The 17,643-nt window shown below is 41.8% G+C and overlaps 1 protein-coding gene across 1 annotated transcript in view; it reads left to right on the top strand.

The window, feature by feature from the left end:
- Positions 1–17,643, top strand: part of slc7a11 (solute carrier family 7 member 11) — a 177,634-nt gene that overhangs the window by 44,750 nt on the left and 115,241 nt on the right. The window contains exon 3 of the mRNA XM_060851690.1: positions 4,768–4,883. Coding sequence (XP_060707673.1) covers positions 4,768–4,883 — 116 coding nt within the window. The remainder of the gene's footprint in view (positions 1–4,767; positions 4,884–17,643) is intronic.

The following is a 17,643-nucleotide window of genomic DNA, read 5'->3' as shown; positions in this document are numbered from 1 at the left end:
GGACTCCAGCATGGAGCAAGCATTACTCCTTAATTCCCTCCCTATTTGGCTGGGACAAAGGGGAGGAAACTGTTTATAAAAGGCTAGCACTGTATTAAAGGCATTCAACACTTCTTAAAGGGGCGATGCACTCTGGCTCCAGACTTTAGAGAAACTTCACAAATGAAATAATGTTTGTAAGTGATCCTGGGGGTACTTAGGACCTCTAATGTAGTGTATTGAAAAAAAAGATATAGAAGCATGTGTAACTGCAAGATGTCAGAAATAACCTTACAGCCAAATACGTACTTCCTTGGGATAGTTACAGTTGTAATGTAGTAGACATGTCAAGTCAATTATCTGCACAGCATGTTCCCACAAACACATGGCAATAGGTTGCTGTTATGATGTTGATAGAGAAAAAAAAACATTAGGGATCAATTATCTGATTCTTTCAAAGTCATGTCATGGAATCTTTCACATCCAGATTGAGCAGATGGGCACTGGTTTAACATCACATCTGAAAGACAGGACATACTCAGTATTACACTGGAATATCAGCTGAATTTTTTTTGTCAGTCCTGGAGTGTATTGTCATTGAAATCACAGCCTTCTAACTCAAGAAAGAATGATATTCACTGACCCATGATTAACATTAGAAATCCTGGTCCAGCTAGTGGACTGCAGCATACTTTTAGTACTAGTTTTGCTAGCTTGATCGGTTGTTGTCATATCCACCAGAACCACCTGAGGTGTTTTAAATAGATTCATTGCATTAATCATTCTTTTTGGAATGTGTCAAAGGTGTTTATACCAAGTAGGAAGGAATGCCCACATGAAGTCTCTGCCGGAATGAGGCTCAGTTATATAAAAACCAAAAAAACTGTGGATACTGCAAGTCAGAAACCAAAAGAGAAATTTCTGGAAAAGCTCAACAGGTCTGGCAGTATCGATAGAGAAAAATCAGTTAACATTTCCAGCCCAGTGACCCTTGTGCAGTTCTGAGCTTTTCTAGCAATTTCTGTTTTTGTAGGCTGAGTTAAATGTTTATTAGACAGCATTTGATAACTGAGTACTCCTCCCAATAACAGTCCTTTATATCCGGATGAGCAAAGCTTATGATATCAGTTAACCCTGTCAGTTAATATCTGCCTTATACAATCGACAGAAGGGATGAGACTGCCTCTTCGGTTACAGTTCCTTCCGGGTAACATTTCCCTTGCTGGTGGAGATTTCACTGAGGGGGACAATCGTAGGACCTTAGTTCCTTGAGTATGGCATAATATAGAAAACAGTTTAATTATTCCACTCGAGTTGTCAAATATGAATCTTACTCCCTTATTCTTTCCTCACAACCACAAAGCCCACATCCTCAGTGCTGAGGGAACTCTCTCTCCTCTTCCCATCACTCACTTTGAATCATTACATATCACTAAACTATCTTCCTCAACTTCTCACATATCCACACTTTCTACTTGCTTTGCTACTGCAATCCTTACATCCCGATATCTCACACTTTATACACTGCATTAGTTTACAATGACAATGTCTCAGTATCAATCAGATGTTCACGTACATCTTGTGACAAGTAGATGCAGCTGACTTTGAGAAGCAAAGCATGCTGGATATCATGAGCAAAGTTTGTAGAGAGTGACCATATTGGAGGGGATATGACACAGGGCTTCTTTATACTGTGAGTTTTTAAGCCTTTTGATGTCACTCTGTGCATGAAAACTGCAGTTGTCCTCACCAGCCACTTCCTACCTTTGACTTTTATTATTACAGGCAAAGGATTTTTATTACAATACTTTAGTACTTTAACATGATTGGTGCCGAATAAGGTGGAAAGTGTATTCCAAAATGAAATGAATTGCACTTGCTACCTGTTGTGTTTCATCATGAGGTAGTAGCTTAAAACTGTGTTGCTGGAAAAGCACAGCAGGTCAGGCAGCATCAAAGGAACAGGAGAATCCACATTTCGGGCATAAGCCGTTCTTCAGGAATCAGGCCTGAAGAAGGGCTTATGCCCGAAATGTCGATTCTCCTGTTCCTTTGATGCTGCCTGACCTGCTGCGCTGTTCCAGCAACACATTTTTAAGCTCTGATCTCCAGCATCTGCAGTCCTCACTTTCTTCTCATGAAGTAGTAGGTTTGTGACTTTAAATCAATCACAGCACTATCGAGATTTTAGGCCCAATTTTCTAAATGCACGTTCCCAGTCAAAAATCCTGCCATCCTGGAATTATAAGTATTAATTGATCTGACATGATGGAAGAATACAGAGAAACCTCGATTATCCGGCATTCGATTATCCGAATATCGAATTATCCAGCAAGATCGCACAGTCCCAATGCTCAGCTAAACTACGTTATCTGGAATTCGATTATCTGGAATTCATTGTTGTGGTTCTGTTTGCCGAGCTGGAAGTTTTTGCTGCAAACGTTTCGTTCCCTGGCTAGGGAACATCATCAGTGCTATTGGAGCCTCCTGTGAAGCGCTGCTTTGATGTTTCTTCCGGTATTTATAGTGGATTGTTCTTGCCGCTTCCGGGTGTCAGTTTCAGCTGTAGTAGTTTGTATGTGGGGTCCAGGTCGATGTGTCTGTTGATGGATGTTCTTGCTGCTTCCGGGTGTCAGTTTCAGCTGTAGTGGTTTGTATATGGGGTCCAGGTCCATGTGTCTGTTAATGGAGTTTGTGGATGAATGCCAGGCCTCTAGGAATTCCCTGGCTGTTCTCTGTCTGGCTTGTCCTATGATGGTAGTGTTTTCCCAGTCAAATTCATGTTCCTGGTTGTCTGAGTGTATGGCTACTAGGGATAGCTGGTCATGTCGTTTTGTGGCTAGCTGATGTTCATGGATGCGGATTGTTAGCTGTCTTCCTGTTTGTCCTATATAGTGTTTTGTGCAGTCCTTGCATGGTATTTTGTAAACTACATTAGTTTGGCTCGTGCTGGCTATTGGGTCCTTTGTTCTAGTGAGTTGTTGTCTGAGTGTGGAAGTTGGCTTGTGTGCTGTTATGAGTCCTAAGGGTCGCAGTAGTCTGGCTGTCAGTTCTGAGATGCTCCTGACGTATGGTAGTGTGGCTAGTCCTTTTGGTTGTGGCATGTCCTCATTCCGTGGTCTATCTCTTAGGCATCTGGTGATAAAGTTGCGTGGGTATCCGTTTTTGGCGAATACCTTGTATAGGTGTTCCTCTTCCTCTTTTCGCAGTTCTGGTGTACTGCAGTGTGTTGTGGCTCTTTTGAATAGTGTCCTGATGCAGCTTCGTTTGTGTGTGTTGGGGTGGTTACTTTCATAGTTTAGGTCTTGGTCTGTGTGTGTTGGTTTCCTGTGTACCCTTGTGGTGAATTCTCCGTTGGGTGTTCTCTCTACTAACACGTCTAGGAATGGGAGTTGGCTATCCTTTTCCTCTTCTCTCGTGAATCGTATTCCTGTGAGTGTGGCGTTGATGATTCGGTGTGTTTTTTCTATTTCTGTGTTTTTGATGATTACAAAGGTGTCATCGACGTATCTGATCCAGAGTTTGGGTTGGATTTGTGGTAGGGCTGTATGTTCTAACCTTTGCATAACTGCCTCTGCTATGAGTCCCGAGATTGGTGATCCCATGGGTGTTCCGTTGATTTGTTCGTATATCTGATTGTTGAATGTAAAGTGTGTGGTGAGGCACAGGTCTAGTAGTTTAAGTATGCCATCCTTGTTGATAGGTTCGGCCTCCTGTGTTCTGTTATGTATGTCCAGTAGGTTGGCTATTGTTTCTCTGGCTAGGGTTTTGTCAATTGATGTGAACAGTGCCGTCACATCGAATGATACCATGGTTTCTTCTTTGTCTATGTGTGTATTCCTGATGATGTCCAAGAATTCCTGTGTTGATTGTATGGAGTGTTTGGATCCGCTGACTAGGTGTTTCAGTTTTTGTTGTAGTTCTTTGGCCAGTTTGTATGCTGGTGTCCCTGGTAGTGATACTTTGGGTCTGAGTGGGATGTCTGGTTTGTGTACTTTGGGTAGTCCGTAGAATCTGGGGGTGTTGTTGCTTTCAGAGAACAGCCAGGGAATTCCTAGAGGCATGGCACTCATCCACAAACTCCATTAACAGACACATGGACCTGGACCCCATATACAAACCACTACAGCTGAAACTGACACCCGGAAGCGGCAAGAACATCCATCAACAGACACATCGACCTGGACCCCACATACAAACTACTACAGCTGAAACTGACACCCGGAAGCGGCAAGAACAATCCACTATAAATACCGGAAGAAACATCAAAGCAGCGCTTCACAGGAGGCTCCAATAGCACTGATGATGTTCCCTAGCCAGGGAACGAAACGTTTGCAGCAAAAACCTCCAGCTCGGCAAACAGAACCACAACAACGGACACCCGAGCTACAAATCTTCAACCAGACTTTAATCTGGAATTCAATTAACCAAAAGAAATACTGCCCACCCATGTCCTTTGGATAATTGAAGTTCCTCTGTATAGGGAAAATCAAAACCTTTCCTCAGAGAATTACTGATGGGTTACAGACATTCCATGATAATATAAAGTGTGAAGCATCTCTGGAAAGAATAAGTGTAAGGGGCTAAGTAATATTTCTTGTCACTTGCCTTCCAATATTCCATCCTTTGGATTACCTCAAAATTGCTAAGATGCTTTGTTTGCAATCATCCTTCAGTTCAGCCTTTCTCTGGGAAAAGACAATTACATCATAGATATTTTTGTGTTTTTGTGGTTGCATATCCCTTGAGTACACCACAGCTAATGCTATTGTATTTCTCTTTATACAGACCTGCAGCCACTGCTGTAATATCACTAGCCTTTGGCCAATACATACTGGAGCCATTTTTTATGCCCTGCGGAATCCCAGAAATTGCTATCAAACTGGTCACTACCATTGGCATCAGTAAGTTTCCTCACATTGTGTGTTCTATTTACATAAATTTTTAAAATATTTCATTACCTAACTTTTAACAAAAATACCAAAATGGGAATTTTACTGTACTATGGGCTAAAATGGCATGGAAAATGATTATGCAATGTCTCAAGAGGCAATAAATTAGGATGTGCAAATCTCCATTTTCCTAACAGTTGATCTGTTGTACTAATTGGTCAATTACATTAGTTCTGAAACATTGCACTGAATTTTCATTTCAAGGTAGATGTGAGTTTAGGTATGTCCATTCTGGCAGTTAATTGCTACCTGCCCATGTGCAAGTCTGTCAACATGTTCCTGTCTCCTGTCTATTTCTGGGGTAGTTGCTTATGATACAGTGACCCAACATCAACAACAATTGGCAAATTTTAGTTCTCTCAGAAATGTTTATCAAATTCAGCCCACTAAAGTATTAACTGGTGGGACTTTTAACACCCTGTCACACTAATATCATTAGAACCTCAAGCTGGAGCGGTGGCAGCCATCTGCAGAGGTGGTGAGATGTCCGGGCAATATTAAAAAACATCCGAGCATGGATGTTGAGAGTTAGGTGGAGGTCGACCATGGCCACAAGTCATCCTGTGGATTACTTGCCCATCTGTAGTAAGTCCTGACTGCTGTCCCACAGTACCTTATGATCCATTGTTAAGTTTACAGAGGATGCCTTCTCTTGAGATATCAGCCACCTGCAGAGATAGTGCTCACCTCTTCCAGCATGGTTGCTATGTGCCCGGTGTTTTCGGTGCTTCCCTAGCTTTCTGAGCAGCACACCCTACCCTCCATCTTGAAAACCTCTTCCAGGTCCTGCCATGGTTACTTTGAGAGTCTATCCACTGCTGTTGATCTTGGATCATGCCAACTTTTCTGAAACAGCTGGAGATTTCATTAACCAATGTATTAGAAACAGGGAAAACATGAATGTTTTCACTATGAACAGGTATTGTTAAGTCAACTTGATCTACAGGGTCAAGAGGTGTCAGCCACCCATTTTATTCCATTTCCATTGGAAAGTATAGAGTGGACTGTAAAATAAGAACATAGTCAAAATTAAAACAATTGCTGGAAAAAATTGCCAGAAAATCTCAGGTGGTCTGACTACATCTGTGGAGAGAAAAGCAGTGTTAATGTTTCAGACCCAGTAGCAACCAGTTCATTTATATTTCTGTCTCTCTTCAGTTCTGAAGAAGATTAAAAAAGAACTGAGAGTCATAGAGTCATAGAGATATACAGCATGGAAACAGACCCTTCAGTCCAACCCGTCCATGCCAACCAGATATCCCAACCCAATCTAGTCCCACCTGCCAGCACCCGGCCCATATCCCTCCAAACCCTTCCTATTCATATACCCATCCAAATGCCTCTCAAATGTTGCAATTGTACCAGCCTCCACTACTTCCTCTGGCAGCTCATTCTATACCTGTACCACCCTCTGTGTGAAACAGTTGCCCCTTAGTTCTCTTTTATATCTTTCCCCTCTCACCCTAAACCTATGCCCTCTAGTTCTGGACTCTCCGAACCCAGAGAAAAGGCTTTGCCTATTTACCCTATCCATGCCCCTCATAATTTTGTAAACCTCTATAAGGCCACCCCTCAGCCTCCAATGCTCCAGGGAAAACAGCCCCAACCTGTTCAGCCTTTCCCAATAACTCAAATCCTCCAACCCTGGTGACATTCTTGTAAATCTTTTTTGAACCCTTTCAAGTATCACAACATCCTTCCAATAGGAAGGAGACCAGAATTGCACGCAATATTCCAACAGTGGCTGAACCAATGTCTTGTACAGCCATAACATGACCTCCCAGCTCCTGAACTCAATACTCTGACCAATAAAAGAAAGCATACCAAACACCTTCTTCACTATCCTATCTACCTGCAACTCCACTTTCAAGGAGCTATGAACCTGCACTCCAAGGTCTCTTTGTTCAGCAACACTCCTTAGGACCTTACCATTAAGTGTATAAGTCCTGCTAAGATTTGCTTTCTCAAAATGCAGCACCTCGCATTTATCTGAGTTAAATTCCATCTGCCACTTCTCAGCCCAGTGGCCCATCTGGTCAAGATCCTGTTGTAATCTGTGGTAACCCTCTTCGCTGTCCACTACATCTCCAATTTTGGTGTCATCTGCAAACTTACTAACTGTACCTCTTATACTCGCATCCAAATCATTTATATAAATGACAAAAAGTAGAGGACCCAGCACCGATTTTTGTGGCACTCTTTGATCACAGGCATCCAGTCTGAAAAACAACCCTCCACCACTACTCTCTGTCTTCTGCCTTTGAGCCTGTTCGATATCCAAATGGCTAGTTCTCCCTGTATTCCATGAGATCTAACCTTGCTAATCAGTCTCCCATGGGGAACCTTGCCGAACACCTTACTGAAATCCATATAGATCACATCTACCGCTCTGCCCTCATCAATCCTCTGTGTTATTTCTTCAAGAAACTCAATCAAGTTTGTGAGACTTGATTTCCCACTCACAAAGCCATGTTGACTATCCCTAATCAGTCCTTGCCTTTCCATATACAGGCACATCCTGTCCCTCAAGATTCCCTCCAACAACTTGCCCACTACTGAGGTCAGGCTCACTGGGCTATAGTTCCCTGGCTTGTCCCTACCACCCTTCTTAAACAATGGCACCATGTTTGTCAACCATCAGTCTTCTGGCACCTCACCTGTGACTATCGATGATACAAATATCTCAGCAAGATGCCCAGCAATCACTTCTCTAGCTTCCCACGGATCTCTAGGGTACACCTGATCAGGTCCTGGGATTTATCCAACTTTATGCGTTACAAGACATCCAACACTTCCTCCTCTGTAATCTGGACATTTTGCAAGATGTCAACATTCCCCTACATTCTATATCTTCCATATCCTTTTCCACAGTAAATACTGATGCAAAATACTCATTTAGTATCTCCCCCGTTTTCTGTGGCTCCACACAAAGGCTGCCTTGCTGATCTTTGAGGGGCCCTATTCTCTCCCTAGTTACCCTTTTGTCTTTAATGTATTTGTAAAAACCCTTTTGATTCTCCTTAATTCTATTTGCCAAAGCTATCTCATGTCCCCTTTTTGGCCTCCTGATTTTCCTCTTAAGTATACTCCTACTGCCTTTATACTCTTCTAAGATTCACTCAATCTATCCTGTCTATACCTTACTTATGCTTCCTTCTTTTTCTTAACCATACCGTCAATTTCTTTAGTCATCCAGCATTCCCTATACCTACCAGCCTTCCTGTTCACCCTAACAAGAATATACTTTCTCTGGATTCTCGTTATCTCATTTCGGAAAGCTTCCCATTTTCCAGCCGTCCCTTTACCTGCGAACATCTGTCACCAATCAACTTTTGAAGGCTCTTGCCTAGTACCATCAAAATTGACCTTTCTCCAATTTAGAACTTCAACTTTTATATCTGGTCTATCCTTTTCCACCACTATTTTAAATCTAATAGAATTATGGTCACTGGCCCCAAAGTGCTCCCCCTCTGACACCTCAGTCACCTGCCCTTGCCTTACTTCCCAAGAGTAGGTCACGTTTTGCACCTTCTCTAGTAGGTACATCCACATACTCAGTCAGAAAATTGTCTTGTACGCACTTAACAAATTTCTCTCCATCTAAATCTTTAACACTACGGCAGTCCCAGTCTATGTTGGAAAGTTAAAATCCCCTACCATAACCACCGTATAATTCTTACAGACAGCTGAGATACCTTTACAAGTTTGTTTCTCAATTTCCCTCTGACTATTGGGGGGTTCTATAATACAATCCCAATAAAGTGATCATCCCTTTCGTATTTCTCAGTTTCACCCAAATAACTTCCCTGGATGTATTTCCAGGAATATCCTCCCTCAGCACAACTGTAATGCTATCCCTTATCAAAAATGTCACTCCCCCTCCTCTCTTGCCTCCCTTTCTATCCTTCCTGTAGCATTTGTATCCTGGAACATTAAGCTGCCAGACCTATCCATCCCTAAGCCATGTCTCTGTAATTGCTATGATATCCCAGTCCCATGTTCGTAACCATGCCCTGATTTTCTCTGCCTTCCCTGTTAGGCCCCTTGCATTGAAGTAAATGCAGTTCAATTTATTCGTCCTACTTTGTCCCTGCCTGCCCTGATTGTTTGACTCACTTCTGTTCTCAACTGTACCAGTCTCAGATTGATGTCTTTCCTCACTATCTGCCTGGATCACACCCCCCAACTTACTAGTTTAAATCCTCCTGAGCAGCTCTAGCAAATTTCCCTGCCAGTATATTAGTCCCCTTCCAATTTAGGTGTAATCCGTCCTTCTTGTACAGGTCACTTCCACCCCAAAAGTTATTCCAATGATCCAAAAATGTGAATCCATCTTCTATACACCAGCTCCTCAGCCATGCATTCATCTGCTCTATCCTCCTATTCCTGCCCTCACTAGCTCATAGCACTGGGAGTAATCCAGATATTACTACCCTTGAGGACCTCCTTTTTATATTTCTGCCTAACTCTCTGTAATTTCACTTCAGAATCTCAACCTTTTCCCTTCCTCTGTCGTCAATTCCAATGTGAACAATGACCTCTTGCTGGCCCCTCTCCCCTGTGAGAACATTCTGCACCCTCTCTGAGACAGCCTTGATCCTGGCACCAGGGAAACAACACACCGCTCTGCTTTTTCGTTGCTGGCCACAGAAACATCTGTTTGTACATCAGACTACAGGATCCCCTAACACAATGAATCTCTTGGAAGCCGATGTACCCCTCATTGCATTAGAGCCAGTCTCAATGCCAGAAACTTGGCTGTTCGTGCTGCGTTCCCCTGAGAATCCATCACCCCTTACCTTTTCCAAAACTGCACACCTGTTTGAAATGGGTATATCCACGAAAGACTCCTGCACTAGGTGCCTACCTCTCTTACCTTGTCCTGGAGTTAACCCCTCTATGTGACTGTATCTGAGACTTCCCCCCTTCCTATATCTGCCATCCATCACATACTGTTGCTGTTGCAAATTCCTCATTGCATCTAACTGTTTCTACAACCAATCCATTCACTCTGATAAGATTTGCATCCAACAGCATTTATGGCAGATATAATCTGCAGTAATCCTTAAACTCTCTTTAAACTCCCACATCTGACAAGAAGTACTTATCACTGTGCTAAAGGTCATTTTTGCTCCTTCACAGTCTACAGATCCAGAAAATAAAACTATCTTCTTCTTCTACAAAACACTGCCCCAGGTTAAATTAATAGTTTTGGCATATTTTTAGGTTTAATCAAGAGACATATCTTCAAAAACATATAATCAAAAAAGAACCCACTCTAGTCATTACTGCAGCCTTTCTGCTGGACACACTTAAAACAACAATTAACTAATCTGACTCTGTTTTGTGAACTTCGCCCAACCAAGTTCCTCCAAGATTAGTTATGAATTGCACTGTTTGTTAATTTTTTTCAGACGCACTCTGATGTCCAGCAATACATGAATTCAAAACAGCAAAGGCAGTAACTGTGCAGGTTCTCTGTCTCTCTCCTGCAGTGACCTCACCATGTGTTTCCTTTGTCTGTTCTTCTCCATTTTAAAACTGCTGTTGTTTTGACTTTTTTTTTCCAAAGTTCCAAATCAATGCAGCAGCATATAAAACAGTAATTGCTGCTCCTAGAATTTGAGGAAATCACCTCCAGCACCTAAAACACCTCATAAAAAGGAGCAGTTGTTACAGCCAGAAATTTTTCCCGAAGTTAACGCATCAACTCTAATTCTGTTTCTACAGATGTTGTCAGCACCTGCCTAATTTTGCAGCACTTTCCGTTTCTTTTTTTCCCAGCCCAGGTTAGCCCTCCTTCTTTTAATAGATTAGTTCAAAATTGATCAATTATACAAACAATGTGACCGAGCAGTAAAGAAACCTGAGGTAGAATCAGAAGAACATTTAATAGACTGTTAGGTGTTGAGAACATACCTTTAAGGAGCTTCTTTATATTTTAATTATGTATTTTTCTGGTGGTCAGGTACGCTCTCAAAAGTCTTGGTGCTTTTTTTGTGGTTGCTACACAGTTTTTGTTGTTGCCTGGAACTCCCGTGAGTAGCATTAATAGTTTGGCAATGTGCATTGGGTTTGGAGGAAATGGAAGGATGCCAGACACCAAATGGTATTCAACCAGCACTACATCTTTGTGTCTTTTGAAGGTTCTATACCTCACTTAGGTTGACGTTGTGCTAGATAAGAATAAAAGGACCAACAATAAGATAAGTAGCCCCAAGAGCTTACTGTGTAATTCAATTACATAATGCTTGATCTTTGACCTCAGTTCTACTTTTGTGCTTGACTCCATGTCACTTGATTGTATTAAGAACCTAAAACTGTATCTCAGCTTTGATATTCAATTACTGCGCAGTTATGAACCCATGCTACAGAATTCCAGAGACTCACAATGCTCTGTGTGAAAGATTTATCCTCATTATTGTTCCTAAGTGGGCAACATTTTATCCTGAGGCTGGGCTCCTTATAGACATTCCAAGCAGGAGAAATAATCTTGTGGCTGATAGTGTCCTTTTCAGGACCTTATATGATTCAATAAGGTTGAAATGAGATCCTTTTCCCAAGACGGACTACCTCAGCTGACTGTTAACACCAGCATTGCCCTTCAGAGTCACTTTGGTCACATCCGTCAAGATGTCAGCCACCATTCTGCAGCACTGCATTATGGGACAGGCAAGGCAGCACATTCTGGGCAGTGCCGTCTGTGGCAGGGACCCTGTGGATGCTACACAATGAAGGGCTGGCCAGCTAGAGACAGACCCAGTCACAGCCTGCAACTTGGTTGTGCCTTCTCATGGAATGTTGCAGAGGGTATCATTGCGTGAAGTACCACTTCAACTTCATCAGCCATCGCAGAGGCATGTCAAGAGCAGCCATATGCTGTCACTTGTGCACAGGCTCCTAGTTGTGCTCGGGGAGCTTTAGCTTTTCCATTTCTCCTTTTATTGATTGCCATTTCTTAATTCCGTGTAATTTCAGCCTTGATGAGCACTGCTGAAATGTGGCACACATTTTGGCACTTACCCATTGCTCCTATATTCATTGGAATTTAGAGGAATGAGGGGGCCTCGCATAGAAACCTATAGGATTCTAAAATGATTTGACAGGGCAAATGCAGGAAGGATGTTCCCAATGTGGAGCCACAGTCTAGGGATACAGAGTAGGCTGTTTACAACTGGGATGAGGGGACATTTCTTCACCCAGAGAGTGGTGAGCCCATGGAATTCTCTGCCTTAGAAAGCAGTTAAGGCCAAGACATTGAATGTTTTTAAGAAGAAGTTAGCTGTAGTTCTTAGAGTAAGGGGATCAAAGGATATGCAGGAAGAGGATACAGAATAGAATGATTAGCCATGATCATATCAAAGGCAGAGCAGGCTCAAATGGGTGAATAGCATAAACCTGCTCCTAACATCTATGTTTCTATGTTTAACATTTTGGTCCTCTTTTTGTGCCATACCTCTTTAATTGAACTCATTGTTTTAAATTCCACATATGAATGTTGTTGCTCTCCTACCAGTCTGGTGTAATCCCAATTTGTGAGCTCGCACCTGGACATAATTACTCAACTGAGGTTCCAGGAAAATTAAGTGTTATTTGCACTTGAGGTTCAGTTCTGTCTCATAACAGCCCAAAACCACTTAGGACTGTCTAAAGCTGAAGAGCTGACATAATTCTCTTTATTAAATTGCTTTCTCATCAACACTTCCTGTCAAAACAGGACAATTTCGAATAAAACTTACAAAGGAAACCAGTGCCTGCCTGCATAATGTTTTCAGTAGTGGTGTACATAGGATATCATCAGGGATATGCCTTCTCTCTGACTAATGACTGTGTTTTCCATTTTCAAATGAATGTCAGAAATATGTGGGTAATTTCATCTACCTTCATGTTCCTTGTGGAGTTTTTTGGTTATAACCTACACACCTACATTCCTAGCTATGAGAGAAGTAATCTTACACACTCATCAGCATGAGTGAGAAACCTGGCAGTATGTTTACACAGAAGAGAAGATCTGGAGGGAAAAGAAAATCTTAAATATATAAAATATGCATATATGTATAAGGAAAATATGGTGGCTCAGTGGTTAGCACTGCTGCCTCACTGCACCAGGGACCTAGGTTTGATTCTACCCTCGGGTGACTGTGTGGAATTTATATATTTCGCCATGTCTGCATGGTCCTCCAGGTGCTCCAGTTTTCTCCCACAATCCAAAGATGTAGGCTATGAAGATTGGCCGTGCTAAATTGCCCGCAGTGCCCAAGGATGTGCAGGCTAGATGGTTTAGCCATGGGAAATGCAAGGGGTGGGGTGGGGGGGAGGTAGGTCCGGATGGGATGCTCTTCTGAGAGGCAGTACAGACTTAATGGGCTGAATAGCCTTCGTTCACACTGTTGGGATTCTATAATATTGCATCTCTCACATCTTCCAAACGTCTCAGAGAACATTACAGCCAAAGGTATACTTTAAGTGCAAAGGTAAAACTGACAATCTTATCAATCAGGACAAAGTAAGGACTGCAGAAGTTGAAGATCAGAGTCGAGAGTATGGTGCTGGAAAAGCACAACATGTCAGCCAGCATCCAAGGAGCAGGAGAATCGGCGTTTCAAGCCCTTCATCAGCAATCCTGTAGGCTACTCTCATTAGAGAGAGAGAGAGACAGAGAGAGTGGTGGTGGTTTAACCTGAGAGCGACCTCATCTCAGGCAAATAGAGAGGTCGTGAAGGAGAGCCCTTCATGGTGACCTACACCAATGCAGAACTTAACCCACACTAATGGCTTCACACTACATTGCAAACCAGTGTTCAAACAACTGAGCTAACCAATCCCTTTTGAAGTATAGATATTTCTTTGTTGCATAAATCACAGAAGAAAATTTGAACTACAATAAGCAACATAGAAATAAATGAATAGGTCATCTGTAGAAAATGGTGGCTGAGGGTAATTATGGTCAGGACAACTCCCATGCTTTTCGTTGAATAGATTTGTGGGATCTTTTATGCTCAAATGTTTGGAACAGGTCTTGATCTCCCAACCTTTACAGGCCATCACAAGTGAATACAATATATTAAATTGCAAGTATTGGCAAGTGAATTTAAGATTGCAACACCATGTTAAACTCTACAATATCCTCACTGTCTTATCGTGATAAATGAATCCCAGGATCATGCCTTAGATGTTTTGCATTTGAACAGATCCCTTAGTCTTTATGTAATGTTGTTGACTTGGTTCTTCGCTAAGAGATTATGTACATATTATTGCAAAATGAAATACTATAAGATATAACCTGAGAAATGTGGAAAACACTATGTAAACTTATAACAGGTAGATTCCTAGCAATTAGTTGACAGCGCATGAGTCACATACTGAGGGAAGAAAGATTGTCAGCACAGATGCCAGAATTGGATCTGTGGTAAGTTCCTTAGGGGAGAATGAGATCAGGAAGGGAGCAATCAGTGGTTTGCAGCAGCACACAGGTTAACCTTCCTGTGAGTGTATCTGCGGCAGATGAACTCTAATAGGTCACTGGGGTCAGAGGCAATTGGGGATGGACAACACATGTTAGCTTTGCCAGTGACACCCACATTTCATGAATGAATAAACATAAAAGAGCCAGAAGAGTCATACAGGTAAATAACCTTTTCTTCTAACTGAATGTTTTTGTTAGCACTCTCCGTCAGACTGCTGGCATCGCTGTGTTAGAACAAGAACAAAGAAAACTGCAGCGCAGTAGCAGGCCCTTCGGCACTTCCAGGCCTGTGCCGATCATCATGCCCTAACTAAACTAAAAAAACAAACCTTCTGCCCTTACTCGATAGCCTCTGCCCAAGGAATCAGAGAGCAGAATGGGGAGGGCCGTCATTCACTATTTAATTTCACAAAAGGGTCGAAATCAGAAGCTAAGTTTGCCACCTGCTGAGGTAATGGGTTTTGCAGTCAGTTTGGAAAGAAGTTTTGAGCGCCTCCAGGTTACGGTAACCAATTAGATGCATGTCTACATCCTGTGAAGACTGACCACACACCTGTTGCACACCATATGGGAAATGCATTGCCCATTAATTGCCTGGAAAACAGATGCTGTGTAATCCAGCTCATAGACCTTGGTGTTACTTCTATTGAGGAAAAATAAATATTGAGTTTCTCTCTCAACTTTGTGGTCACTGAAAATTTACACATGCAGCTAGCATGCTATGCTTTGGAATTCTAATATAAAGTCCTCATTTTGAAAATGTCCAACTGTTGTGACATGACATGACTTCTCTAGCCCCGAATACATCATCTCAACTCAAGTTAACATGGGCTCAAGGAGTAAAGGTTCCTGCAGAAGTTGGACAAATTTCCAAATATTCAGGGTTCTGAGCTCAGTGATGCTCATTCGTGATTTGGAGTTAGGGATCGAAGAAGCTATATGAATGCAACTAATATCCACATGAAGATTTCCTGTGAACCTGATGTGCATTCCTGGTCAGCCGTATTTCATTCAGTATTTACACATGGTATAAAGTGATGTAGTGCTAATTCACAAATAATTTCAATTTGTTTATGATCTCATTCAAATACTAGATTTCAATAAATACACTCCCTTCTGTACACTTCCATTTCTGCTACTGGGGAACCGTTCAGACAAATGAATGTGGCAGATTTTCCAGAATGGCACTCTCAATCGATGTTTGGTTTTCTCTTTCATTTGCACTGGCAAATGCTCAGTGATAAAGTCAACAGGTGTGAAACCGAATCTTGCTGTGTACTTTCCTTTCTCTTCTTAAATAAATACTTCACCATGGAAAGGAAATAATTGTGAAAAAATGCAATTACATTTTTACAATCTACTCCCAATATTTTTCTTTTCATTGCGTTTTGAACGTATTTTAATGTCAACACATTGAACATTGATGAGACAAGGTAAATTGCTTCAGAAAAGGGACCAAAGCCAACATCCTCAATAATTGAGACTTCAAAACTCGAACCTGATATCGGCCACTCAGCCCTTCGAGCCTGCTCCACCATTCAGATTGGTCAAGGCTGATCCAACCAACCAAACCAGGATTTTTTGTAATTGTAACTATTCATCTTGCAAATGTTGTCCTCTCTTAACACTACCCACTTAACTGGAGCAATATGCTCTGATTCTTGAACTTCAACTCCTGAACCTGGCACCCAACCAGAGGGATTTGAATGAATGGTCAGGGGATAGCCCTGGTTCAAAAAGATAGCCTCATATGTAATGGGAAATTGCTTATAAACAAATACAATTTTCATTCCTGGTACATCCAAGATATGACTTGTAAGATTTGGAGGTTTGAAGAAACGATCTAAGGCTGCTGAAGAGGTAGGGCATCCTTTTGGAGAGAAAAGACACCCCTTTGCGAGAGAGAGAAGTTATAAGGCATCTTTTGAGAAAAGCTTATGGTGCCCTTTGAGAGAGGTCACATGCTTCTTTTCAAAAAGTAAAAGGCTTTCTGGCAAATGTTAATTAGTTTTGGCTAGCTAAAAGTAGACACGTGTGTGCAAATGATGGATAAGCTCTGTGGAACCATCAAGCTGTCCAATCACTTACATTCACAAGTTCATTCATTATTTTGGAAAAGAAGAAACTTGCTCTGGTTGCTTGTAATTTCACTGTCTGCCTGTTGACATAAGATTGACACTGTGCAATTGATTCCACAACCTATCATTATCACAGTGAGAGACCTGTAAGTGCTGTTCGGTTGATTATCCAAAGATAAAGTCTTTGATATGAGGCCATTAATATAAATGCTTGCTTTCAATCACCATTAAGTACTTGAGAAATTATTTATTTTGCAAGCAACCAAGTACTTGAAGAATTTTAAATGTATTGAATGAGATTTTTTATAAATTAGATTGTTTGATTTAATATATTTGAGTCTCCTAAAAACATTTAGGATATTTTGTTTCATTTCACATGGCTCCTGATAGATACTGAGTGATTTGCCATGAAGCTAGGGATATATGGGTTTGGAATAAGTTGGCATGTGGTTTGTAAAGAACTGTGGGAAGTGAATGGAGGAGCATAGGTTGACGTGAATGGAATGAAGGGCCAAGAGGTGGATGGGGTGTCTTGGAGACAGTGTGTGGTTAGAAAGAAGTGAAGCCTGAGGGCTGTTTTTATTGTAACTGGGACATACAGAAGCAAGATGAGCCTTTTAACTAGACTGCCTCAGCTACCAGCAGACCTTGAAGACACCTTTGAACTCTCTGTGGGAGTGGAAGAAGCAATTCCTTTTAATACCTTTCACCGCCCGGAGTGAAATCTGAAGATCAGGCCATTTCCTCCTGAGTCAGGTTTGCTGTATCAATACTAGTAATCGGTGACTAGGAAACTGTTGAGTTGGATTGTTGCTGAGATAGTATTTTTCATCAACTTCTTTGGTCATTTGTGACACAACACCATAGCAGGTGGTTCTTGAACCTGGACAGTCCAGTTTAAAGGCAGGGACACTGCCACGACTGTGTAAGCCCTGACTGAATTGTTGTAAGAATTCATGTGGTTCTCGCATGTCACTCAGGGAAGGGAATCAGTTGTCTGTACTCAGTCTGACTTCTATCTGATTCAAGATTTACAACAACCTGACTGCCCTTTAACTGGGAGAAAGTGAGGTCTGCAGATGCTGGAGATCAGAGCTGAAAATGTGTTGCTGGAAAAGTGCAGCAGGTCAGGCAGCATCAAAGGAGCAGGAGATTTGACGTTTTGGGC

This window comes from Hemiscyllium ocellatum, chromosome 36 (assembly GCF_020745735.1).
Source record: "Hemiscyllium ocellatum isolate sHemOce1 chromosome 36, sHemOce1.pat.X.cur, whole genome shotgun sequence".
NCBI classification, from domain to species: Eukaryota; Metazoa; Chordata; class Chondrichthyes; order Orectolobiformes; family Hemiscylliidae; genus Hemiscyllium; species Hemiscyllium ocellatum.
This window is presented reverse-complemented; position numbering and strand designations above follow the sequence as displayed.